This window comes from Vombatus ursinus, unplaced genomic scaffold, assembly GCF_900497805.2.
Source record: "Vombatus ursinus unplaced genomic scaffold, bare-nosed wombat genome assembly UNPS02005459.1, whole genome shotgun sequence".
In the NCBI taxonomy this organism is placed as follows: Eukaryota; Metazoa; Chordata; class Mammalia; order Diprotodontia; family Vombatidae; genus Vombatus; species Vombatus ursinus.
In genome coordinates, this window is record NW_020945237.1 from 9,654,045 (window position 1) to 9,680,404 (window position 26,360).

General features: G+C 36.8%; 1 protein-coding gene across 2 annotated transcripts in view; it reads left to right on the plus strand.

Annotated features, from left to right (window-relative positions):
- Positions 1 to 26,360, plus strand: part of CACNB2 (calcium voltage-gated channel auxiliary subunit beta 2) — a 398,122-nt gene that overhangs the window by 18,779 nt on the left and 352,983 nt on the right. For both annotated transcript variants that reach the window (XM_027847927.1, XM_027847930.1), the window contains exon 2: positions 1,803 to 1,895. In XM_027847927.1, coding sequence (XP_027703728.1) covers positions 1,803 to 1,895 — 93 coding nt within the window. The remainder of the gene's footprint in view (positions 1 to 1,802; positions 1,896 to 26,360) is intronic.

Sequence of the window (26,360 nt, forward strand, 5' to 3'; positions counted from 1 at the left end):
AGGAAGGAAGGAAGGAAGGAAGGAAGGAAGGAAGGAAGGAAGGAAGGGTAGGAGGGAGGGAGGGAGGGAAAGAAGGAGGGCGGAAAACTTTTCTAAGCAATGTTTTGTATATAAGCCATTCATTTTAACAAAAGAGCTGAAAGACCACCAGGCATGTTGGTCAGATCAGTATAATAAAAAGAAAGGAAATAATTCCCCCTAATTCTTTTTCTGCAAGACTTTTCTGGAGAGTGTTTCCTTTCCACATATAGGTGACCAAAAATAATTTTATTGCTTGATTTGTATTATTTGACTATTCTGTCTCAAATACTTTGCCCTTTGATTTATGGTTCCTGTTAGTAGAGAATGAACACAATGCCTCAGTCTCCTCATTTGCAAAATAAAAGGATTATATTAGATGATCTTCCAGTTCTAAATCTATGGCCTGTGTCTGTAAGGAGGTTGAGCCATATTTATATAACCATAATTACCCCCAATAGCCTACATTGAACCTGGGGTAGTAAGGGATTCCACAGTCATGTAGGGCTCATGCTATATAAAATAAGTTATTTTTTCCATATGGAATAATTTAATTTTTTATGTTATTGGGAAACTTCCGAATGCCACTTAAGGTTTCTTAAGCCTTACAAGGCATTTGCAATCAATCCTTTAATAACTGGAAAAGAAACTTGTGGAAAGAAAATAATTTTTCTCTTGTTTACTGAATGACATTTACATTAAAAAAATTGTATACTGGGTAAAACCCAGTCTTATGTGTATTATGTAATGAAAGCCCAGGATTGATTGCCTTTACTTTCTGAAGAATGGTGGTAAGACACATGTATTTTATATAGATCTCTTCACTACTTGAAAAAGAATGAACTTATTTAGAAAATACCTTTTGTTTGAGGGCTGTTGCACAATCACAGTGATTACAAGTTCACCCAGATTACTCAAAATACTGCCTATACTTTGCAATAAATTCCAACTTGTGTAAATACTATGTATATTATAGTTTATTTGATACTTCAGTTTTAATGAGAATCATATGCTTACATGAAGTATTTTAGGCTAGCCTTTTCAAAATCTGAATATAGTGATTTAAAATGGTTTCTATAATTTTTCATGATTTAAGTTACATGAGTTGAGTATTTCCAGGCATATTGTGGTATTTATCCCAAAATATTTTTTTTCTTCCAAGCCTAGAATCAGTATATCTGTATCATTTTCTCTAACAAGTTGAATTTGTAGATAGAGTAAGAGGTGAAGGGTACAGGGGAAAGGGGGAGAGTGGGACTTCACCTTTTATAGTGTGAGCCTTTTGTCAAAGACGATTCTGAGGAGCAAAAGCATTTTTTTCTTTACCTTGAAAAGAAACTTTAAAAATTGATAAGACAAGGGATGGCAGAGACAGTAGAGGTGATTTATCATATGAACAAACACTGAGTGGATCATGTCATAATATAAATGGAGTGCCAAAGGACCACAAATGGCTTACTAGTTGCTCAGGGCTGGAAATGGTCAACTTTGTATAGGTAATTCTGGTGTTCATTAGATCTGTTTTCTTACCATATAGAGTGAACAAAAATGGGTGTGAATGAATGAGTAGATGCTTTAATGCAAAACTTTCCATCCCAGAGCATAATACACTATTCTGAAAGAAAAGTTTGCTGGGGTAGTGGGTTCTATTGATAAGAATTCACCAATTTTACCTACATGTAACAGATTTATCCTTACTAAAATGTTTGTTTGACATTGTGACATTACCATAACAATCCTATGTAAAGGATCTGACACTGTTCCCCCTTGTCTTGTTTGTACAGGCTTATGGAAAAGGGGCCAGAAGAAAAAATAGATTTAAAGGATCTGATGGAAGCACCTCATCTGACACTACCTCAAATAGTTTTGTCCGTCAGGTAAGATGCCTCTTTTGTGTTTTTAAAAAGCATTTGGAAAATATTGGTTGGTTAGTAATTGTTTTTCATTCTTGAAGAGGACCACAATGACTTCACCATGTTGGGGTCAAGGTACAATGTGTCTGACTGTGGCTGAAAATATATTGGCTAGGTTTTTAAAAAAATCTTTTTCCCTTGTCAGGATAGGCAGAGGAATTTGACATTGATGTGATTTGAAAGAAATACTGTTATAAACTTTTACAATTTCCTGTGTAGAAGTCCGTCAGAAGAGAATTATTACTAAGACCTTCTAGAAACATGTTGAAGAATGATTTCTAAGAAGTCTACTTCTTATGAGATGGTGTCAAAATGGGAAGATATGATTAATAGATATCCTGTTCTCTTCACTAACTGACGTCAAGTCAGAGATTTCTGTGTAAGAGTTTTCATATCCACAGCCGGTTGGCTAACATTTGATCCTTTTAAATTCTCTTCTTACTATTATGGACTTGCAATGAGAAATGAAAAAAAAAAACGTAAGAAAAGGGTGGACACTTTTCCCCCCTTAATCATGTGATCTCTGCGAGGGGAAGGCTGAATACAAAATACTAACATCTCTCATCTTTAAGAATAAAGTTCAACAGTTGCTGAATTTGTATATTTCCTGGTATAGATATTACCAATGTTTGTTTTCCCATGAAATAATTTTAGTTCAACTTTGTGTTCTTAGCAGCTAATGGTATGTATGTCTATAGTACCTTTGGGGGTTTTGCCCAGAATTGAAGAGTAAATTGTAAATAGAAAAGGCAAAAATTATGTAATGTAATGGTAGCTACATATTAGGAGAGCCAGCCCATTGGAGAATCCAGAAAAAAGGAAAAAATACAAAAGGTAAAAATCGTAAACTAGTTGTGTTGGAGATGGGAGTTCCATTAAACTTAATCTTCTTATAGCATTGAATTTAATATATCTCATGTTCATCTGGGACTCCATGTCATCATAAATTGACCTCATTTATAAGGGGTCCTATAGCATTGACCTTGAGGTGTATGTGCAACAAGGAAGGAAAATTAGATTCCTTCCTTGGCAAGCTTTACAGTATTTCTACAGCTTTCTAAGATAAAGTATTTCTCTCTATTTTTTTCCTAGTTAATCTTTATTCTGTCAGCACTGCTTTGACAAGCTACAGAACTGCTATGACAAAATGGAGAGTAATACCAAAGAAAGAGTTTTCTGACAGTATTTGCAAAATACATAATTGGCAGTAACAAAAAGCATCATTTGAGCTAATCAACCATTATTTTAGAGAATGTCTTTAAAATGTTATCCTTTTTTCTCCCAGTTTTCAGGAAATGGGCTTATCATGTGACTTTGCTTAACTTAGAGATCCCCATTAATCTTTACTATTTCATTGTGGTGAGGATAGAGCAGATACAAGTGCTGGTGTTGGTAGACATTTTCCTCAGCATCTCTGACTTCTAGTTTTTCCTCTAGGGGAAGGTGGGATAGAAAAAAAAAAGAAATTTATATGATAAGTTTATTATATATTTAAAAGGAATAGTTGTATATAATAGGTTTGCAATTTCATGTGCAAATTTCATCTCTTTATTATTCTATGTTATGGAAATGCTTGTTTTATTTCATAAATTAAAAATAAAATAAAATTTAAAAAAAACTAACAGGGATAAGGATAGGGGTAGTGGCTGGGCTTGTGACTTCCTTGGAATGGGGAACTCCCAGATGAGATCATTCCCTCTACCAATACAGGTTAGCACCTTCTTTGGAATTTATATTCTTAGAGGTTTGTTTAGGACAAAGATATCAAAAATACATATTGAGGGCTACATATGACCCACAGCATTCCAGAGGTCTGCCAGAACCATATTAAAATGTAATTGGGAAATATTTAACAAAATAAATAAAAATATAATAAAACATATATAATAATTGCATTTTAAAATGAAATCAACTGTGTGGCCAGCAGGGATCCTTATGTAAATATTAGAGGTCCCTGTTTCTGTGTGATTTTGATACCACTGGCCTAGGGCAGTTAGAGGTTAAGTGACTAGCCCCTGGGTTACCAGCCAGTGTAAGTCAGAGGTGACATTGAACCCAGTCTTCCTGGCTTTGAGGAGAGATAACTCTCCACTATGCACTGAGCCTCTCTAATATTAATCAACTTAAATTCATGAGGCCTGGTACCTAATCTTGGAAACCAGGAAGTCTTCTTTCTTAAAGGTAATACAATATCCTGATTTTAAAGTCTATTTGCTATTGTGTTTCAGTTGTTTTCAGTTGTGTCCGACTTTTTGTGACCCCATTTGGGGTTTTCTTGGCAAAGATCCTGGAGCAGTTTGCCATTTCTTTCTTCAGCTCATTTGGCAGATGAGGAAACTGAGGCAAACACAGTTAAGTGACCTGCTCAGGGCCACACAGCTAGTAAGTGTCTGAGGCCAGATTTGAACTCAGGAAGATGAGTCTTCCTGATTCTGAACCCAGTGCTCTATCCACTGTGCCACCTATTTGCCTATTTAGGAACCCTGAATTCCTGGGTGCTTCCACTTACACAGGTTTGAAGGTTATAGCAATGGAGAAGATACACATTCTAGATTGCAAAACTGTCATCATGACTGTATTTTTTTTTGTATTTTTCAATAAAATGGGTATATCTGAAATATATAAAATGTAATATATACTGTACTATAGAGACACACTTAGAGAAGGTAAATCCATATCTTCCTAAACTGAACTGTCCAGATATGGTTAGGGTTTCAATTTGTCCGTGATATTTGTTTATATGTGTACACATGCATAGCAAAACCACAGCATTATATACTCTTTAAAAAATTGGAAAGCTTTGTGAGACGATCTCACCATCCTTGGTGGTCTCTTTTGTACTCATGTTAATTCACTTAATTCAGCAAGGGCTTTACTGTAGCTATTTCTTAGTTACCATTAATTGAAATCCCTTTAAGTTAGAGTCTGAGATTATGCTCATCAAGACCTGGAAAGTGCTGTTTGAGTCTGATTGCATTTATTTTTTCTAAATTTCCATTTTAATATTTATATTCATATGTATGTGACATTTCAATTAAAGAGACCTGTAGAGAGGAAGCATTTCATCTCGAAGAGTGGCTACAGATGCTTGGTCTACTTTTAGGCTGGAAGCAGAAGGACCATTTCAGTGAAAGTAGTTTGTATTATTTGTGGTTATCAGTGAGGGTTTGATTTCATCAACAAGCCAACCTGGAATTAATGCATCATCAATCTTTTTTTTTTTTTTAAACTCAATGATAATTTTTAAAATAAGAGCACAGGGCCAGCTAATTGGATGGAACGCTGGTTCTTGAGTCAGAAGGAGTTCAAACCTGGCCTCAGACAATTATTATCTGTGTGAACCTGGGCAAGTCACTTAACCCCAACTGCCTCCAAAAAAATAAAATAAAAATAAGAGCACAGAATAGGGTCACAGATTCAGAACTGAAAGGGACTAAATATCACCCAGAGCAAGTCCCTCATTTAACAGATGAGGAAACTGAGGAAACAGATGAGGAAAAGAGACATTAACTTGCCCATTATTACACAGATTCTGGTGTCAGGGGTAGAATTGGAACCCAGATTTTCTGGACTCCAAGGTTATCATGACACCATGAAAAAATGACAACCTTTCTCCCAGCCTCTAAAATATCTACTTGGACTCTAGACTGGAGTTGCAGTGTAGGAACCAAATCTTATTCAGAGGTACTTAGCCACAAGAAGTGAGCACCTTATACGAACACATGTAGCATATTATATTGATTACGTACATGAATATGGATTATGAATGCATAACATGTTATATTCTTAATATTATATAATAATATTCATATTAGCGTAGTGACATCAGTCTACATTTTGTATTGTTGAGAAATCTTTACCTAGGATATATCATACAAGAGCAGAAAAGGTGGTCTTCATGGTATTAGAAGAATATTGAAGGGGAAGTTAGTTGTAGGTATTATATTTGTTTTGATGTTTCAAGTGTACACTTTTTCTCTCTCTCTTTTTTAACCATGTAGAAAAGTATTGTATGTGTCCCTGTCTTGAAGCTAGACTCCATATCTAGCTGATGTTTTATTTAAATCAATTTGTGTTTTGAGCTGTGGTTGAAGAAGCTTCCACCTTCCCTGGAATATCATGAGCATTATTGCCTACTTAGAGATCCAGATGTGCAAAACCTGAATAAAAATGCATGTGGTGCCAGAGGAAAGACATTGAGTAAATGGGAAAAAATAATAAATGCTTTATTAAACTATTATCTTTGGATGGAGAAGTCTGGCAGAAAGCTTGGCCAGAATCACTTTCCCTCTCACTGCCCCACTTGTCCTGTGTAAGCTTAAACTTGAGCTGGCTTTGAAATCCTGTCAATTCTTCTTGGCATTTGACTCAGTCCATCCTCATGTGGGTTTCTGTACTTGGATAATCCATAGGGTTGAGAAGATGAAGAGTAACATTTACATCCCTGGTTTCAGGTTAGGTCCAGCATGGGAGAGTACGTAGAGAGAGCTGTCTTCAAAGCCAGGAAGACCCGTTTTCAAGTCCCAACTCTTACATATAGTGACTGTGGGACCCTGGAAAGGTCATTTAATCTTTTTAGTGACATCTCTAAGACTAGAGTTGGAGATAAGATATTGACCTGTTTTGCTGAAGGGAGTTTTCTCATTTGGGAATCCTATATATCAGTAAAATCACAGGTCCACTCCCTATTCCTATTGACCTTGTACCAACAATTTTAGGCACTCAGAGCCACCATTTAGTGAATAATTGATTCCACTGCTTGATGATCAGATAGAATTAAATGTGACTTCTTAACACTCTCAATTCACCTGATGGTACAGCTTAATCTTTATGAGAAGGGAGCTGTCCTTTAACATGCCACACATGTAATAAGCATGCTGATAATATACCTTTGAGTAATATTCACATGGAACCGTGATTGTCTTGAATCTATCACTATCATATTGTCAAATGTTCAGTGATTTTTAGGTGGGAATTCCTCATACTGAATAATTGAATATTATCTATGGACGAGTAAGTTGGTAGTGCATTATTTGTTATGATTAATCAGCAAACATTTACTATATAACTAATGAATGCAGGGCATCACACCCAGCACCGTAGACCCAAAGACAACATAAAAGCTCTTGCCCTCAGGGAGTTTATTTTCTATGATCAGCAATTTTTAAGTCTGGAAAATTCATATTCCTAAAAACCCTTTGCTTTTACTATCTGTGCTAACTCTGGGATTTCACTTCCAAAACGGAAGACAATTAAACTTATTTCATAAGATGTAGCCAAGGCCCTGCCCCCTTCCCCAAACAAAACAACATTCTCCAAGGGCTGTTGCAGGAGGAAATACATGAAATGGTAACATTGTAAGTTATAGCATGGGGATTTGGGAGGGCAAAGTCGTTTACTCGGAGGAGAAGGAAGTGGAGAAGGGCCAGGCATGCCCTGGCATTGAAGGATCACACTTGTGTGCTTCATCTTTTAGTCCAATTGTGCAACCACAGCTAACTGCATAAATTCTTTGGTATTGCCAAGGTCAGTGAAAACTGTGTGCATCTGCAAATAAGCATTGGTCACTGAAGCTAAGGCAGTTTGGCGGGGGTGGGGGGTAGTGTTAGTATCTGTAGCTCATTCTTTTGGCCCAGTTTTCCCCTTCTTGTGTGTTTTCTGCTTCTTTAAGACCACGTGCTCTCCCTGGCTACATTCATATACCTGGCAACTTTCCTGAGACGAACACCAAATGCTAAGGAGGACCACCGCCAGCTTTGTTTTATTTTGAACGCATGGCAACACATTTCATTCAGCCTGCCTTGCTGAGCGAGCCATCCTGGATGTGCGGCTCAAGACATCCAGGGTGGTGTGTTTTCAAGGGTCACCCTGTTGGATTGATCCAGGACCATTTGGGAGTGGAAGGGGGTGAGGGGGAGAAAATGGATTCCTCCTACCATGACCATTCTTCTTTGGCCTTTGAAGTGGCAGGCAGCTTGTTGTTGGAGGTTAACAGGAGAAAGACTCTGAATCTGATCTGGTTTGTGCGTACCAACATATGTTGTGGTTGTAACAAAATAATCCTGTAGCTTCCAAGGGTTTCCAGGATACAAATCAGGCTGACAAAATGGAATGAACTAAATATTTAACAGAAAGTGGTATGACACTTTGGAACCACAGTATTCTAAACAAATTCCACCATCTCCCAGTATCCTGTCCTTGGTTCTGCTTTTCTGGATCTTACATGAACTCAAATTTTATTTTAAATACTAATAATTAAACACAAAGGCATACTGTCTCTTTTTTTCCCCTTAATTTTTGTTTTGCAAAGACAGATTAAACAGCGATAAAGATTACAGACTCCAGGCCTGCTTTAGACCGATACACTCAAGGTTTGATAAATCTTTCAGCCTTTAAATAATGGCTTGGTGCCTTCTTATGCTGGTTTCGGTCACAAACATTACCATAAATAATGAGATAGTGGATTTATTACCATTATGCTTTTCTGTAACTTTCTTTCTATTTTCATAGGCGTTTGCTGACCAGATTTTGTGAATGGTTGAACTTGAATTTTGTGGTGTCAGGAAGGCTAGGGTTTTTTTTTTAAACATTTTAAAATTATACAAGTATTTAACTAATATTAGCAGTGAACAAACCACTTGTCCATCCTGTTATATAAACATGTAATATACGATTTTATATACATATATGTATATGTAGACATATGAAAATGTCTATATATACGTGTATGATCATTGTTAGAAACTTAATTTTTTAAAAGGCATTAAAGCATATCAACTTATTTGTTGTGCTTAGATGTACTTGGTTTTAAAAGTCTAAATTTTAAAATAGATTTTCGCTTCGAAGAAGGAAAGGGCATGATTATACAAATAACTTTTGAGAAATGCCTCTTCCAAATTGGTTTATTATCGTGTTTGGATCTTTTGTTCTATAAACAAGACTGTTTTACTAAAAATAATTGAGTAGATTAAGGCATTTAATCTTTTGTGTTTGTCTTTTTCATTAAGATGAAGAAAATTGTTTTTCTTTAAATCCCAATTATTATTTCTGCATGTATGATATTACTACCAATAATAATTATAAATCACATTTTAATAAATATTTTACTTATTATAGCCTCATGAGATGACATTAGTATTGTTAGCCCATTTTTACTGATCAGAAAACTGAGACATAGATAGAGTGACATGCCCTGAGTAGTAAGATAAAATTTTAAAATTACCATGTGCTTCCCTCCTCCTCCCCATACTCTGTTAGCACTGCTAGTCACCAGGACAAGATTAGGAATCTACAGGCCTTAAAAAAAAATTAATAAATCAATCTAGAATTCATCCAGAGTAGGATATATATCAGTATCAGAGAAAAGAGTGCTATAAAACACCACATTCATTTGCATGCTATGCCCTCTAAAGTTTCAGAATTTCATAATGGATTGACTTCTTATGGTGTTCATTCCTGGTATCATATAAGAGGGTCTGTATAATAGGGGGAGGAGGAGGGAAGGGAAGGATGTCTCAGGTAGCTCTGCCTCAGACCAGAATCTGTGAGCCAAATCTCATCACAGACCACTGGCCTGCCAGTATTCACTATTGGAAGATTACTATCTGGTAATTGTCTGAGAGCATGCAAGAGTGCCAAAAAACGTCTTGCTGTCCAGGCTTCATTTACAGAATCACAATTTCCACAAGTATTTATTAAGCAGCTCATGCATGTGCCAAGGCACTGTACAAGGCAAAATAAAAAATAGCGCTTGTCTTCAGGGAGCCTGTATTTTACTCTTTGCCATGGAAAGTACTTGAAAAATGATCTAATCCAACCTTTCATTTAATAGGTGAAGAAACCAAGGCCTAGAGGAAATGACGTGCAGAGTCAGAGCTTGAAGCTAGTGCTTCTGATTCCAAGTCTAGGCTTCTTTCTACTCTGCCTTGTTACCCTGTTCTGAGGAGGTAACCAAAGACTTTGACTTTGAGGGGAAGGCATGAGAGATTCACCTGGTTATGGATAGAGGAGTGGGTCACCCAGAGCCAAAGAGGTCCTTGTCAGAAATCACATTGCAAACACTCTCTAGAAACTACTTGTTGGACTAGATCAAGGGTGGGGAACCTGAGGCCTCGAGGTCACATGTGGCCTTCTAAGTCGTTGGGTGGGGCCTTTTGACTGAGTCCAAGTTTTACAGAACAAATTATTAAGAGAATTTGTTCTGTGAGGTTTGGATTCAGTCAAAGGGCCGTACTTGAGGACCTCGAGGGCCACATGTGGCCTCCAGGCCACAGGTTCCCCACCCCTGGACTAAATAACTTCAACAAGCTTAAGATGGTCAGTTATGTGGAGATGATGGTGACCAGAAATTGATAAAACTAACCTGCTTCTTCTTAATGGTGCCTATTCTTAGATAATGGGCCAGTGCTGCTGTCTGAGAGTATAATCATTAATAGGTGATTTATGTGGTTTAGTTCTTCATGAGGAAAATAGAATGCAGGACTAGGCAAGTAAAGGAATCGGTCCCTCCTCACCACCTCCCTTCTCTTTCCCTGTTTGGTTAATTATTGTCACCCCTCAATTGCATTGCATCTGGTGTGCACTTATTTAGCAATTGATAGATACCAAAAGAGCCCTTCTAAAAACTAGAGATTCTCCAAAATTCTAGACACATCAATGAAACCCACTTACATTATCTGATATGTCTTGTTCTTTACTACAAGGGCTTTCAGCAAAGAATGGGAGTGGAAAAGGTACTTCCTACCCACCATATGAAGCCGTTTTCCCCTTCTCTTGATTCCTTTTTTTCCTTTCCCTGCCTCTATATTGAGGCCCAAAGTGAATAATCATGGGATTTTAGAACTAGAAGAAACTCCAGTTCCCATTCTGCCCTTTTCTCCCCTCCTTGCTTTCTTTCTACACTTTAAAAATAATTGATGAATTACATATTTATCCTGTAGTTTTAGGCTTCACTCCCATTGCTTTTATCTCCAGTTTAGGTAGCTATGGTTTCTTTTCCATTTAGAGGACAGAGCTTCTCAACATGAGCTCCATGAACTACCCTTCCCACCCCCAACCTTACATACAAGGAAATACAGCTTAATAATAGCTTAAATAATAAATAATAATGGCTTAAAACTGCACTAAGACTTTTGGGACACCTTGACTTTTGATAATTGAATTTCAGTATTATTGGTTTCCTTTGTAATCCTATACATTCAAAAACATTACTCTGAGAAGGCATCTATAGGCTTCACCAGACTACCAAAAGTGGTCCATGATACAAAAAAAAAAAGTTAAAAGACACTGATTGAGAAGGAAAACTAGAGTTTCTAATTTTCCACTTTTGCTTGTTACCTAGTGAGAGACACATTTGAGTATGAAAGCTTGAGTGCTTGGCTAAGCATCTGACAAAGGCACTTTGTCTCCCTCCTCTCCCAAAACATACACCTTCCCATTTGTCCTTATCCATCCTAGGGGTCTGGGGTATTGTGATCTCACCAGGTTTTCTCTTTATTATTGTTTTTAATGAGGCTGTAACTTCTCTGGCCCATGTGTTTTCTTTATAAACTGTTATGCCTTTTATAACCTCAAGGTTTACTACTGTTCGAGTTTTTCATTCCCATTAAAAGAATTTTGTTCCACTTCAGTTTTACCCAGATGTTAGTGTTGAAAGTTGGAAGACGGCCAATTCTTGTTCTGGTTTTGTCTCCCTAAACTTTTCATTTAAGCAAAGGATGGTATAGCTCAAGTGACTCCACTATAAAGGTTAGTAGATGTACCAATTTGGGGGGGGATAGAACAGATGGCAACCCCAGGGGTTCCTGCCCCTCCCTAGTCTGTATCCTAGCCATACAGTCCTCTACTGGGTTCATTGGTAGGGAAGCTTGGCCTCTCCTCAAGGGATTCGTCTCACATTCATCCCTATTCTCACGTTCATTAGTTTGTCACTCACACCCCCTGACTGTTCCAGGGACAATTCAATTCTTCTTCTATGCTGTTTCCCCGCCCCCAAAAGGGAATCAATTGTTGAAAAGGTACCTAATATACAAACATGAATTGGTTATGGAATAAGTATTTTATTCTCAAGGGCAGTTACGTTGTACAGTAGATAGAGAGCCAGGCCTGAAGTCAGGAAGACTCATTTCCTAAGTTCAAATCTGTCCTTAGACACTTACTAGCTGTGAGACCCTGGGCAAGTCACTTAACCCTGTCTGCCTCATTTCCTCATCTGTAAAATGAGCTGAAGAAGGAAATGCAAACCACTCTAGTATCTTTGCCAAGAAGACAAAACAACAAAAACTGAACAGCAAAAACAACAAATTTTAAAAAGGATCACAGGGCACAATTAACAGAACAGTTTAGACAGGATTCCCAAACTCATCTTGTAACCAGGTTACAGTCTGTTTGGGGGCTGGTAGTAAGCCTCATCAACACATAATAGAGTTTGGAATTTCTAATAATTAGCCATTTCACATTTGGCCTCTTCATTGGACATTGTGTAATCAAACAACCAGCCTTAATCTTCTTTCTGGTGGCTTCTCTGTGATGGGAATTCTTCCCTTGGCACTAGCCTGTTCCTGCCGCTGCTCAGACACTCTTTCCTGGTGGTGGAATATTCTCTTTTTCCTGCTTTACCCATTACTATAACGGAGTAAACCATATCTTGCTGGTGAGAAATGCCCTACTGTGAGTGCAGGTCTCTGGGCCTTTTGAATTCTCACAAGGTCCTGTACCAAGAGAAGGAAGACACAGATGGAGTTGGCCTATCCCATGCACAGGCTTGCCTAAGTAGGACAGGCCTTCACAGCTTATGGTGCTGTTGGAAAAAGGGCATTCTCTACCCAACCCTCCTCTTCAGAAGGAAGAAGAACAACTAAGGAGCTAGTTACCCTTGGAGTATATCTACAGAGCAGACGCTCAGTGGGTAGTCATGGATATTCAACCCAGAATGAGTCATAGACGTCCAGAAACATTTTGGTCCTTCCAAAATTCTCCACAAGGAATGGTGACCGACCTTGCTCCCCAAAGAGGGCAGGGGGACAGGAGAATGAATGGCACCTGATACAGAAGTAAACATTTGAAAAGAAGAGACAAAAACTCTTTCAGTCAATGCTACAGGAATATAAAAGTGCATGTAAGTTTTTATCATCAGTTTTATACCTAGAATGGAGGATTATCATTTTTTCTTTCTTTTTTTTTAAATTGAGAAATCAGCTCAGGATTTAAAAAATAATATTGTTATAAATACATTTGAACTGTTCTTGTAATTTCACTTTGAATTTCTTCAGTGATTTCAGGTAATTTCTTAAAAATGCCATGAACTATATCATGAGCAACAACAGATGACTTGTCTGAAATAGAACATTCACTCTGGGTTGTTAAACAAAGATTAAACTTGATCAGTAGTACCAAGAGGGCCTCATTTACCCATTAGAATAAAGAGTTTGGTCTGTAGACACGCATGACACAAAGCATTCATTAAACATGACGGATGCATTGTTCTACCCTGTGCCTACTCTCTTGTCGGCTGTAACATAGATACCGTATCACCTACACACCAGACAGAAGTCCGGGTGACTTCTCATGCCATTTTGTTCCTTAGTTTGGGCTTAAATATTGTGAAGGATCAATATAGATTTTAGACAAAGATAGAGAGCTGGCCTCAAAATTAGGGAGAGTTCTTCTTAAGGACTGTTTCAGACCCTGGGTAAATCATTAAATCTATGTAAATTGCAGACAGCACAAGGTTTCCTAAACCAATGAAGTCACAGGTATGTGTGTGTGTGTATGTATTATATGTGTGTATGTGTGTATATTTATTATGTGATAAATAATTATATACCTGTGTATATGATATGGTATAATATTTATGTATAATAGATGATGTGATAAAATATGATATAAAATATAATATATTACACAAGCACATGTTATATAAATATGTTTATATAATATATAATATTATGTATAACATAATTATATAATATATACTATAATGTTTTATATATTATGTATAATATAATATGATATAAAATATAATAGTATAATAAAATAGTATGTGTACAATATGTGATTATGTATAATCATATACCTAAATATAGTACATTATAACATTTATGTAATCTGTAATATATACTTTAACATAACATTATAACATTTATATAATCTATAATATATAACATAACATTTATATCATCTATAATATACACATATGCTACATATACTATATGTATATAATCTACAATATAGGTATATGATATACATATATAATATAATGTTTTATTAGCCTCTTCATTATATATTATATAGAATTGTATTAACATACTAAGTATAATTATATATAACAGTATACTTATATATAACCATATCTTATATGTGTTAGATATATATATATACATATATGTATATTTATAATATATTTCTCTGTTTATATGGATATATTGTCTATGAACCAAAATCAAGGTACATGACCTAATGAATGATATTCCTTTTTCAAAGTCTTGTTAAAAGCACATTTACTTTTATTTAAATAGGACTGTCCCAGTATCATAGAATCACAGCTGGAAGGGACTTTAGAAATGATCAAAGCAGTCCCTTACAAAGGAAACCAGAGTCTACAGATGAAAATACAAAATGCTGCAAAAATTAGTATAATTTAAAATTCCTACTAGTGTGTGAAAATTTGTGTTACTATATAAAAATAATGGTGCTTTCATTTTTCCCATATCAAGTCTCAGAATTGGCTGAGTTCCCTAAGTTATGGCTACAAATTTATGAATTTTAATTACAATACAGATGAGTAATCAGTGACTCCATTTAACAATTCCTGCCAACTACCAGAGAGCAACAACACAAGGGAATGCCATGAATTAGATCAGATCTCCTCTTTTACGTATATAGTTACTTTTATAAAGGGTCAAAGATTGTCCAAACTCTTGTATCCTTTGATGTTTGATGTCACAAATTTATAAGGGCAAAGACTGTGGAAACCAATTGTTTGGTTCTCTGGAGAGTCATAAAGATCCAATAGGATGTCAATTGCACACTTGTGTCTTAGGCAGTATCGTCACCAGCATTAAGGACCATATTGACGAACTTCCACTGGGAAGTACTTTTTAAAAAAAATAAAATCCATCTAGGCGCTTGTATTTGATATGTTGGCTGTAACTCTAAGAAGCCTGTTTATGGTAGAAGTCTGTAATAAGAACATAAATATAATTATTTTTAAAAATCAACATAATCCCTTGGAAAGAATTAACTGGTTGAATTCTAATTTCAATATTAGAAAAATTCTGTAAAATATTTTTATTTACTACTGTGAGAAAGTTTTTCATTTATATAATTAAAGAAATTCTTTTGATTCATTGGCAGTAGGATATTCTGAGTTGTCTCTTCATTAATTGCAATACATTTTTTACTGTTCCATCCAGCTAGTTCCCTTTATCATCAGTAGCATACAATAACATGGCAACTGGTTAGGGTTGATTTTATAGCCATCTAACAGGTCAAAGTTAACCATCCCCCATAGGACTGAACCCTGACCTTGCCCTCATTAGCAATGTGCTCTGACCAATGAACTTAGCCAATAAGATACTAATATTTGTCAGATATGTAATATATATACACACATACATATATACATACATGTTTACATAAGTTTATGTTATTATATTTGAAGATGAAGCTATGAAAGGAATCCATTTTTCCATTAGATTTATATATTATTCTGGTTGCTTTTAATGTTAACTGTTACTGTAACTTAGTTTAAATGAATGTCCTCAATATTTCTGATGCTTCCTCTTAAATTGTAAGTTACTAAAAAGGAGCCCGTGTCTATTTAGTTAACTTTGTTTAAGGCCTAGCACAGTGCATTGGGTAGACAAGCACTCTTTCAGGACTTTTAATGAAAATGGTTATGGTGAAATTACAGAAAAAGGTACTAATTTTTCTTCTAACTAGAAAATCATTGTCAAACCTCGTCCTGTTTTTCTCCTCTCCATCACTTCTAACCTCCTTGAGCAAATTGGCCTGGTACAGTGGAAAGATTGCTGACTTTTTGGTCAAAGGACCTGTGTTCAGATTCCTTTCTGGCACCTTTCTGTGGGACCTTGTTGTTGAGTCGTTTCAGTTATGTCTGACTTTCCATGACCCCATTTGAGGTGATTTCTTGGCAAAGATACTAGGGTGGTTTGCCATTTCCTTCTCCATGTGAGACCTTAGACAAGTCATTTAAATGCCCCGGGCCTCAGTTTCATCATCTCCTGAATGAGAGGATTGAACTAGATGGCCTCTGGACTCCTTCCAACTCAAGATCTCTGACTTTATTTTCCTTTCTCTATTTCCTCAATATCAACTCTACTGAAATGATCAAGTATCACCATAACTTCTTATTATGAAATCCAAAGGTTCCCCTAATTCTCACCCCCCCCACGTCTTATCCTGTCTTATCCTATGCAGTCTTTGACATTATTGACCACTTTCTCCTACTGGATATTCTCCCTGGGATTCAGATTTGCCACATCTCCTGCCTCTAACTACTTCTATTCTGTCTCCTTCCTTGGCTCCTCAACCCTTATGGTTGCACTCCTCAGAGTCCTGCCTTTGACTCTCTTTATTTTCCACTCTATCTTTGACAATCTTTTGTCTAGAAGATCCAAGAGTAGGCAGCTTCCAGAGACCCATGAAGATTTCTTCCTAGTCCTTAGCTTCTCCAGCTTACCTTGATTGCTGAAGATATGTACAAATAGTTTGTTCTCCATAACACCCTAAAATGTAACATTACATAGAGTTAGAAGTCTGGAAGGGAGATGGAATGACCATACTGTAGTCAGCTACTACAGTATGATTTTCTAAATAATCATTGGTGAAAATGATGTACTCATTGTAATCATCTCTAGTCTCACTCAACACTTTCCTCTTAACAACTAGAAATGCCTCCTAAGATAATCAAGCCTCTTTTTTTCTCCTCTCCTTATCAAAGATAGAGAGCAGCTGCTCTCCAAAATCCTACTTTATCTCATGTTATCTTTGAAGATTGTTACTTAGAAGTCCCCTTAGAGTTCTAAGTTAAATACACTCTCTATCTCCAGATTTTGTTAGAAGGAACATTTCCCACACAGTTAATCATTTTAGCTGCCCCCTGGTCTTCTCCAAGCTCTCCAAAATCACTGCTTTTACTCTCTATACCTCCCTGTTAAATGGTGTTAATTTTCTTCCCAGATAACTCATTGACTGTTTGACAAACTCCTATTTGATGGTTTTCATTATAGTGTTTTGCATTTATCCATGTCAAAGTATGAAAAACTCAATGAAAAAATGAATGAGCTGAAAGCAAATGAAGGTTAAATGCTTTGTTTAGGTCTCCAGAGAACACAGTGCACTGAACTGCTGTTTAGTTAAACATGATGTCAGTCACTGAAAATTTTGACAAATATCAGAGCTTGGAATAACAAAAAATTCAAGATTGTAAAAAAACAGACTGCTTTCACATTCTTCACTTGTAGCAGACGGCAAAGTTATCACTTTAGATTTATGACAATTAGGCTGTCCTTTTGTCAGAGATTATGTCCCCCATATTACAAAGCAGCATGGCCTTCCCTATATAATGAAGTCTAAAATGGTGTTTTTCAATTTGGTATGAAGATCCCCAAGTGGGAAGACTGTAGACCACAATTAAGCTAATAAGCCTAGAATCACTGGTAAAGGACAACTTATTTTGTATAGCTCCAAAGAGTAAAACTGGGACCAATAACTTCAATCACTCAACAAGCATGTATTTAGTGCCTACGAACAACCTTGTATTTACTGTTATATTTGGGCAGCTAGGTGGCACAGTGGATAGAGTGCCAGGTGGCAGTCAAGAAGACTCATCTTCCAGAGTTTAAATCTAGCCTCAGACACTTATTATCTATATAACCCTGGTCAAGTCACTTAACCCTGTTTGCCTCAGTTTCTGTAAAATGTGAAGTGAGCTAGAGAAGGAAATGGCAAACCACTCCAGTATCTTTGCCAAGAAAACCCAAAATGGAGTCACGAAGAGTTGATCATGACTGAACAACAATAACAACTGTCATGTTTATTCTGTATATGCTTATATTTGTACTTGTCGTTCCTCACTAGAATATCATCTCATCTTCCTCATTAGAATCTAAAATGCTTGCGGGTAGGAATTGTTTTATTCTTTGTATTTGTATTCCCAGCACCTAACATAGTACCTGGCACATAACTGATACGTGTATACTTATTGACTGATTGGTTTTAGGAAGGAATATTTTAGCTCAAGGTATGATCATTAGAATTGCTCAGCAATGAAATAGGCTATCTCAAAATAATGACCTCCATATCACTGATAACGTTCAAGTGGAAACTGAATAACTATTTGTCAGGGACGTTGTGGTAGGGATTTCTGCATGTAGAAGGAGGTTGGATCTCTAGGATTGGTAAGGTCTCTCCCACGTGAAAGTAGTTCCAATTCTTGTTTGCAAGAAAATGCTCTGATTCGGTTAAAATGAGAATTGCTTTTGCCACATTTATTTCATATGAACAGGAATTGTCATGAGGTAGTATTTGTAAAGGGCTCTGTAAACCTTAAAGCACTATTTAAATGCTATCTATTATTATGATGATTAATTATATGAACATCATACTTCCCTGTATACTTTTATAAAAATATCCATTGGTTCAGACTACTCAAAGTGTACTAAAAGTAGTGTTCCAGCCCATTTTCTCAGCCTTATTTCATAATAGAGACAGCATGGCATCATTGATAAATAATTTGGGTCCACCTCTGACACATTAGGGTTATGTGACCCCAGGCAAGTCACTTAACCATTCAAACCTCTGACAACTTTCTAAGAATTAGTTTCAGAGAAGGGACTGACCAGCTTTGGTAGAGGGGGCTCCCTGTACTGCTAGGTTTCAATGAGAGAGATTAATGAATCCTTTGAAGAGGCCTTATTATTGGGATTCACACTCCATATTCCATTGGGCTTTAACCAATCACCATATTTTACATAATTATAATTTGAGATGCTGTAATTTCGATATGTGACCACTCCAGAGGAATTCATTATTCGCACTAATTGGGACTTAATTGTACAAGTGAAATCACAGGTATAGTCCCTATCTTTTTTCATTTATATATGCCATACTATTGATACTATTCCATACGTACCATACCATACATCCTATTCTTGTGTCTTACCTTTCCATCTCCTACCTCCATGAATTTGTGCACGTCTATTCCCTATGCCTGGAATGCACAATAAACTCCTCCCTCATCTTTCTCTGTTAAGAATGTTCTTTTTTCAAGGTTCAGCTCAGATGTTCACTCCTCTTTAGTTCTCTTCCTCTGCCCCCACCCCTTTGAAAGAGTTTTCTCTCCTCAAACTTTCCTAGAGCACTATGGACCTCTTCTTTGCTTCTGTCACATTTTATCTTGCATTATTCCTGTTGAAGCTCTTGTAGAGCAGAAACTCGTCTTTTATTGTTGTAACCCCAGTACATAACACAATACTTTGCACATAGAAGACCCTCCCTTAACAAATACCTATTTATTTGAATAAATCAATTTCAATTCAAATAAATATTTGAATTTAATTCTGTGTGTACATGCACAAAACATTTCTGCATGCATTTTAAAAAAAATATTTAGCAAATAAAGATCAAAGTGGATATCACTCATAAATCTTATGTACAAGACCTAGCCTGTGTTTGGCAATGAATATTGTCATGATGTGAAATCTGTAATTGAAAAATGCAGCAACCATACATTTCACCCTCTGCGTTCAATATGGCAGAACTCTTGGATGACATGACATCTCTTTCTAGGGCCAGTTCCCTATCAGAGAAGAGTTCCATAAATCTTTCAGAATTTTTTTTGTTCGGTGCTGAGTAAGCTCTTCTGGAAGCACTATGTCTCAACCAAATCAAACAAAGGCCTTATTTTCACAGCTCTTTTCATTCTGGTACAGAGGATTTTACAGGGGGATTGTGTTTAATGTCAAATACCCCATGCCTTTTCGTTTTCTTTTAAAGTAGTGTCAAATTGACCCCAGATTCTTTCATTTTATTGTTACTGGACAAGAGCCCTATTTTTTTTTTTTAGGTAAGAACCTTTTCATTTCATCTTCAGTTAAAGGCTGCAAGAATGAAGTAGGTCTAAAATAACAGGAGCTCACATTTATATAGAAAATCAAAGTTTGTGATGTTCTTTTTCTTACAATAACCCTGCCCTGTAAAGGGTGTGTGTGTGTGTGTGTGTGTGTGTGTGTGTGTTTAATTAAGGCAAGAGATATCAGGGAAATAATGTCACACAGTGAAAAAAAAAAAGCCCTATTCCTGGAAGCAGATGACCTGAATTAAAATCTACCTCTTACATTTACTGACTGTGTGACTTTAGACAAGTCACTTAATATTCATGCCCCTCCCCCTGTTTCTTCTTCTGCAAAATTAAAGGACTAGTTTAGAAGATGACTTTTGATACTCCTTCCAGATCTAGGTCTGTGATCTGGCATAAAATGATTTTGTGCCCTCCAAATAAGTGTATATGATTCTTTTCTTTGGTACATATGACATATCTCAGTGGTAAATATTCTACTGATAAAGTGATTAGTAATGTATAAACTGACTTATTGGAACACACATTAGTTTACATGCTTTTTTCTTTTTCCTAAGACTTCTAAGCTGAGAAGTCTTTATCTTACAGAAAGGTCCCAATTACTGTTAAGAATGAAGCCAGCTCATTATTTGAATCCACACCGCATATTTTCATTAGGCTAGACACATTACTGTATTTTACACAATTATAACTTTGAATAGTGCAAATTCAAATACATGGGACCACTTCATATGATTCATTGTTCACACTGATGCGGACCTAGCTGTATATACTTAAGGTCTTTGACCTTAAATATGCTGTAAGCTTTGAATATATTCACTCGTATAATTTTTGCTTTGAAGGCCCCCTGAGAAGGGGAGGGAAAAGTAAGAATCAAAGAATCTTTTCTTTCTGCAGTAACCCAACACTCAGCATAGTGTGATGGAGGAATGCATCATGACTAAAAGGGATGAATTTCTGTCCTCTCTCTGCTGTGTGACCTTGGGCAAATTGTTCAACTTCTCAAGTTGAGACAAGTTCCTTGTCTCTATAAAATGAAATAATATATTTATGCTGTCTACCTCATAGAGTTATTATAAAGATCAAGTGAAATAATGTATTTAAAGCATATCACGTGTTGTTCCATGAGTGTCAAACTGTTTTTGTTAATATTACCATTGATCGGTAAGGCAGTATGAAGACAATAGATAGAGAGCTAGCCTTCTTGAAGTCAGAAAGATCTGGGTTCAAGTCCTGCTTCTAACTCATACTGGCTATGTGACCTGGAGCAAGTCGCTTGATCTCTTAATGCCCTGGGCAACTCTGGAAGCCTATAAGTTGCAGAAAAGATGGCAAATTGCATTAATGGAGTTTTCTTTTTGAGAATTCCCTACACCATTGAAATCAGATATCTGGCCAAATACATACAAATATATAGCACATGGGTCTTAAGGTACCCTAACATCATAGGAAAGAGTTAAGGGTTTGTCAGCTGAATATCATTCATATTATTAGCAGTAGAAGTTATGTGTGAATTACAAGGATAGTCTCCAGACTCCATCTTTATGAAGCCGTGCTAGCAATTTTAACAAAATAAGATTCGGAATATTTTTCATTCTGCCTTGGTAGAGGGAGCTTTCTTAACAGAAGTTTCTAACATCACTGAAATCCCAAGTCCAGCCCCCTCCCATTTTTTTTCAATCCATTTGGGATCATAGCTAGAACACTCCTCAGTCCTACAGTAGGGTCTCTAGGATGTCAGGACACAGAAAAGCAAACCCAGGGATAGATTAAGACAAGATGTGGATAATTTCTGGACAGCACAGTTGCCTTCTCAAGGGACTGTGAAGACCTCCCTCCCTCCATACCTACTGCTGCACCCTATTCTCCTTGTCTTACGACTTTCTTCCCAGGGCCTCTGTCTTCTATACCTACAAATAGTGGTAAATTCCCAGGCTGACCCGCAGAAGCCAATTTAACCGATAATGCCATTGAATGCTGCAAACTTACAGTGAAGATAGTTGAAAACTATAATGTTGCAATACTATTAGTTAGACTAGACAAACAGAATTGAGTAAGAAGTAGTTTCTTATTCATTTTGAATGCTGGTGCTTGAAGAATAGCAGATTTAATTAAAGGATGGTGAGGAAGTGGAGGGGAGGGAATCACTACAGGCCACATAGAGAGGGGAAGACAACGTGTGAAGAAAACATTTTCAACATTGTAACTCGGGTAGTGTTGAGTTTGTTTTAGTCATGGCTTCTGTTGTACTTGTTCATTTATCTTTTGGACTGACTCAATTAACACTTCAAAATTGCAGCAGTGTCTTAGTGATGAAAGACATATTATAGAAGTAGTAGTCTGCAGCTTTCCCTGAAACAGGGTCCTCTTTCAACTCACAAAACAGAAAAATTGTGTTAGGTCCAAAGTTGAGTGCTTATATTTTCATGTATGTTTTATTTCATTAGGATATTGAAAATTCAGGGCCAACACGACATCTTTGATGTTTCGTACTGGATGATTCTGACTTAGTTGGGATGTTTATTGGAAAACTTTGCTACTTGGGTCATTGTTTTGGGTTTTTTTCTTTATTTCTGGATTCTCATGTTTTATTGAACCATTTTGTCACATGAACCACAGTTCTTTAAGGACACCTTTCCGTATATGCTTTACCAGTATTCTCAAATCTGGGTCTTCAGTGTAGGGTGGGGTAAGGAGAAAAGCATAGCTGAGCCCCTCCAACATCTGCAGTGGCGTTCGAATTTCAGGACTCTGCCCAATTCGTTGATCCAAACAAACAAAAATCTCCGACAATCAGAAGCTTCCTCAAACCTACTGAGCCATCTACTATCATTGGGAAAAAGGAGTGCTAGATTCTGTCTTTTCCCTGCCTGAACCAAAACCACAAGTGGGAGATGAGTGTGTTTGTGGTTTTGTTCATCTGCCTGGGAGTATGTTATGGCAATGTGCATGCTGCCTGTCTGTTTCTTCAATTTTAAAGCTTTCACCCTTTGTGATAAAATCACCCAAGTCCTAAATGACAAAATTAGAATGAATCAACAATGTATAAATCAACACATAATTATTAAGTATTTACTGTGTCGATGTGGGTGGGCCCTTGTGGACTTTACAGTCTGCCACTAGCAGTGTGGAAAGACATACATAACTACAGTGCCACTTAGAATATCATTAAGGGTAGCAAAAAGAGTGGCAAAGAAATTCAGGAGAGAAGCAGTTACTTCTTGGTGGATAATTTGGAGGAAGTGACCTCTGAACTGAGCTTTGAAGGGTGGGAAGGACTTTTGACCGGAGACAGTAGAAAATCCTTTCCTGGCATGGGAGTCAGAATGAACAAATGGACTGAGATGATAGAGCAAAATGAAGTCGTCAGAGAATGTGTAGTTCAATTTGGCTGAGATGAACATTACATCGATCAATAAGTCAGTCAAGCATTTATTATGTACTATATGCCACTAAACTTTGTGGTTACAAAGAAAGGCAAAAACAGTGGGATATTAGGACAATTTGTGGACTGCCTAAGTGCCATGATGAGAAGGTTGACTTTTATTTGGTAAGCATAAGGAGCCACTGAAGGTTTTTAGGAAGGAGAGGGCCAATTAACTTAGACCTATGCGTTAGTAATAACTACTTTGTCGTCAGTGAGAGAGTAAATGGGAGACAGTAGTTTCAGTTAGGTGACTGTTTTAGTAATCCAAGAAAAGAGAGAATGAATGCCAAAAATTACTGTCATGGTAGTCTTCCACTCTAAGATTAATTTACATCTTGGATGTACCTATTTATTTATTTATGTATTGCCCCTTCCACTCCATTCTATTTTAAGCTTCCTGGGGGCAGAAACTGTTTTTGCTTTTCATTGTATCAGGACTTAGCTCAATGCCTGGCACACTGTAAAATCTTAATGATTGATTGATTGACATGATCTGGGAATTGATGCTGAAGAAGCAGAATGAAAACATTACTAAAGTTTGAAGTCTGGGTTGACTGGGAGAAAAAATGCTGCTTCCATTAAAAGAAATAGAAAAATTAGGAAGAAGAGAATTATTTTGGAGGAGGAGAAGTTAAATTTTAGACATAATGAGAATGAGTTGATAGAAGACGTTTAGATGGACAGGTCCACTAGGCAATTGAAATATGGGACTGGAGTTCAGGAATAGATATAGATATTTAGACTCCATTTGTGCACATGAGATAATTGAGATCGTGGGAATGGACAACATTGTCAAGGGAGAGATGATAGGAAACGAAAGAGGGCTGAAGACAGAGTTCAGAGAATGCACAAACTTACATGGAATGAAAAAGAAGAGGATACAGTGAAAAGAAACTAATAAAGAGGGGGTCTAAGAAGCAAGATGGGCAGGAAAAAAAATAAGTGTCATGGAAACCAGCCAAGAGTAATTTTTAAGAAGGAAGGGATGTTCTGTGGCATCAAATATTGCTCAAGGAGAATGAGGGTTATGATTTGGTAATTTGTTTTGTTTTTAGAATAGTGAAGATGTGAAGCAGAGGAGAAAGAGATGGTGGAAAAAGAGGGATTAAAGATGAAAGATAGAATGGAATGATTGATGGAGCAAGATCAGGTGATGAAGGAGATGCGATGGAATGAGATCACGATCACAACTTGGAATTAGCATTTTCAAGGTTGGCCATCCCATCTTCTGAAATTGGAGAGAAGAGGATTGTTGAGGATGTGGCAAGGTTTTAGTGTAGAGAAGACATAATAAGAGAGCTCATTTTAGAGCCTCAAACTTATTTAATTGTAAAGTGGAGTGATCTGCTGAACAGATAGCCTAATGGTAGAGTAGGGGATTTAAAGAGAGAGGAGAGAGTTTTAAGCAGCCAAGGTGAGGAATGGGATGGGGGTCAGTGAGAGCTAAACAAAAGAATTATATATCTCTTTGTAGTATGTGTCATGAATGTTTTTGCAAAACATTTTGCAGATATGAGCAGTTTTCAAAATTCTGATTATTTTCTATTAACACTTGAGCTGCTACAACATATAACATTGAACTTGGAAACTAAAGAATCACTGATCATGTTCATGAGTAAGCAAACATTTGGATTTTTTTCTGATCAGTTAATAAATCACAAGGTTCAGCTTACTGTTGTATGTTTTAGGATATCTAATAGGTTCTTTTAAATTGTAGTAAGTGAACACAGTGTCCTTGGTAATTCTGATACTGTCTCAATTTCTCTTTACTCTAGAGGAAAAAAGTCAATTTTTTCCCCCATCAAAACCTAATAAAATGGAAAGATCCATTTACAGATCATGTGGTGGATTCAACCTTGTGTATATTACATTGGGTTTAGCTGGCTCCATCATTACAAAAAACGCTTGGGTGTCTTCCAGTGAAAATTGTTTTTTCAGGCCTTCCCAGAACAGTTGCTCATCCCACTCGAAACAGCATGGTATTTTTCATAAGTTAGAGATGGAAATGACCTATTAAGGACAGGCAGTCCAACTCCTATGTTATAGTTCTTTGTGGAATAAAATTAATCCAATTTATAAGCCAGATAAGCTTTATTTGAGGGACAAGGAAGGACCATTGCAATGCCTGGGAGCCCCTCATGTACCACAGCAAGGTGATGGACAATCATCTGCCCCCTTAGGTTCGTGGGCAGAGTGAACCCACAGGCAAGGTTTCATAACAGGCTACCTATGGTTACAATGAGTCCCATGTTTTCCAAGAGAATCCTAATCTCAGGAAAGGAAATGTATTATTTCTGGGGGAAAAAAAAGACATATCCTTTGTCAGACTGTGTGTCCTGATTTTGGGCCCAGGAAAATAGGGTTGCCATAACTACATGTTGCTATGTTGTACTGTCCTTAGGGGATAGTAGCCAGAACACAGAAAAAATCTGACATTATAGACAGATAAGCACATTCTACAGGAGTGGTTTCAAAATTGTTCTGCCTTTCTCCAGCCCTTAACTCCACCTTCGCTCACTTTCAGCAGTTGCAACCATGCTTCAGACTTCATCGTGGAGATAGAGGCTCATGATAGGAGTTCTCTCAATACCCTATCTCTGTACTGCAAGTAGGTCTATCTCCTGGAAGACCTTCTGACTCCCCTGGGAGATAATAGAAATTCCCTTCAAGGAATAGTCTTTAATGAATGGAAAAAGTCAAATTTTGAGGATTTTCTACTTTCGTAGCTGGAGAGAGATTAAAGATCACATAAGCTCATTCCATGACCCAAGAGGGATTTTTGAATGACAGCTGAACTGCTTTATGTAGACAGATGATTAGACATCTGCCCTCACCCCTTTACATAGTCAAGGTCCATGGGTGTAGAATATTGTATGTAATATTAAATCTTCTCAATATGTTG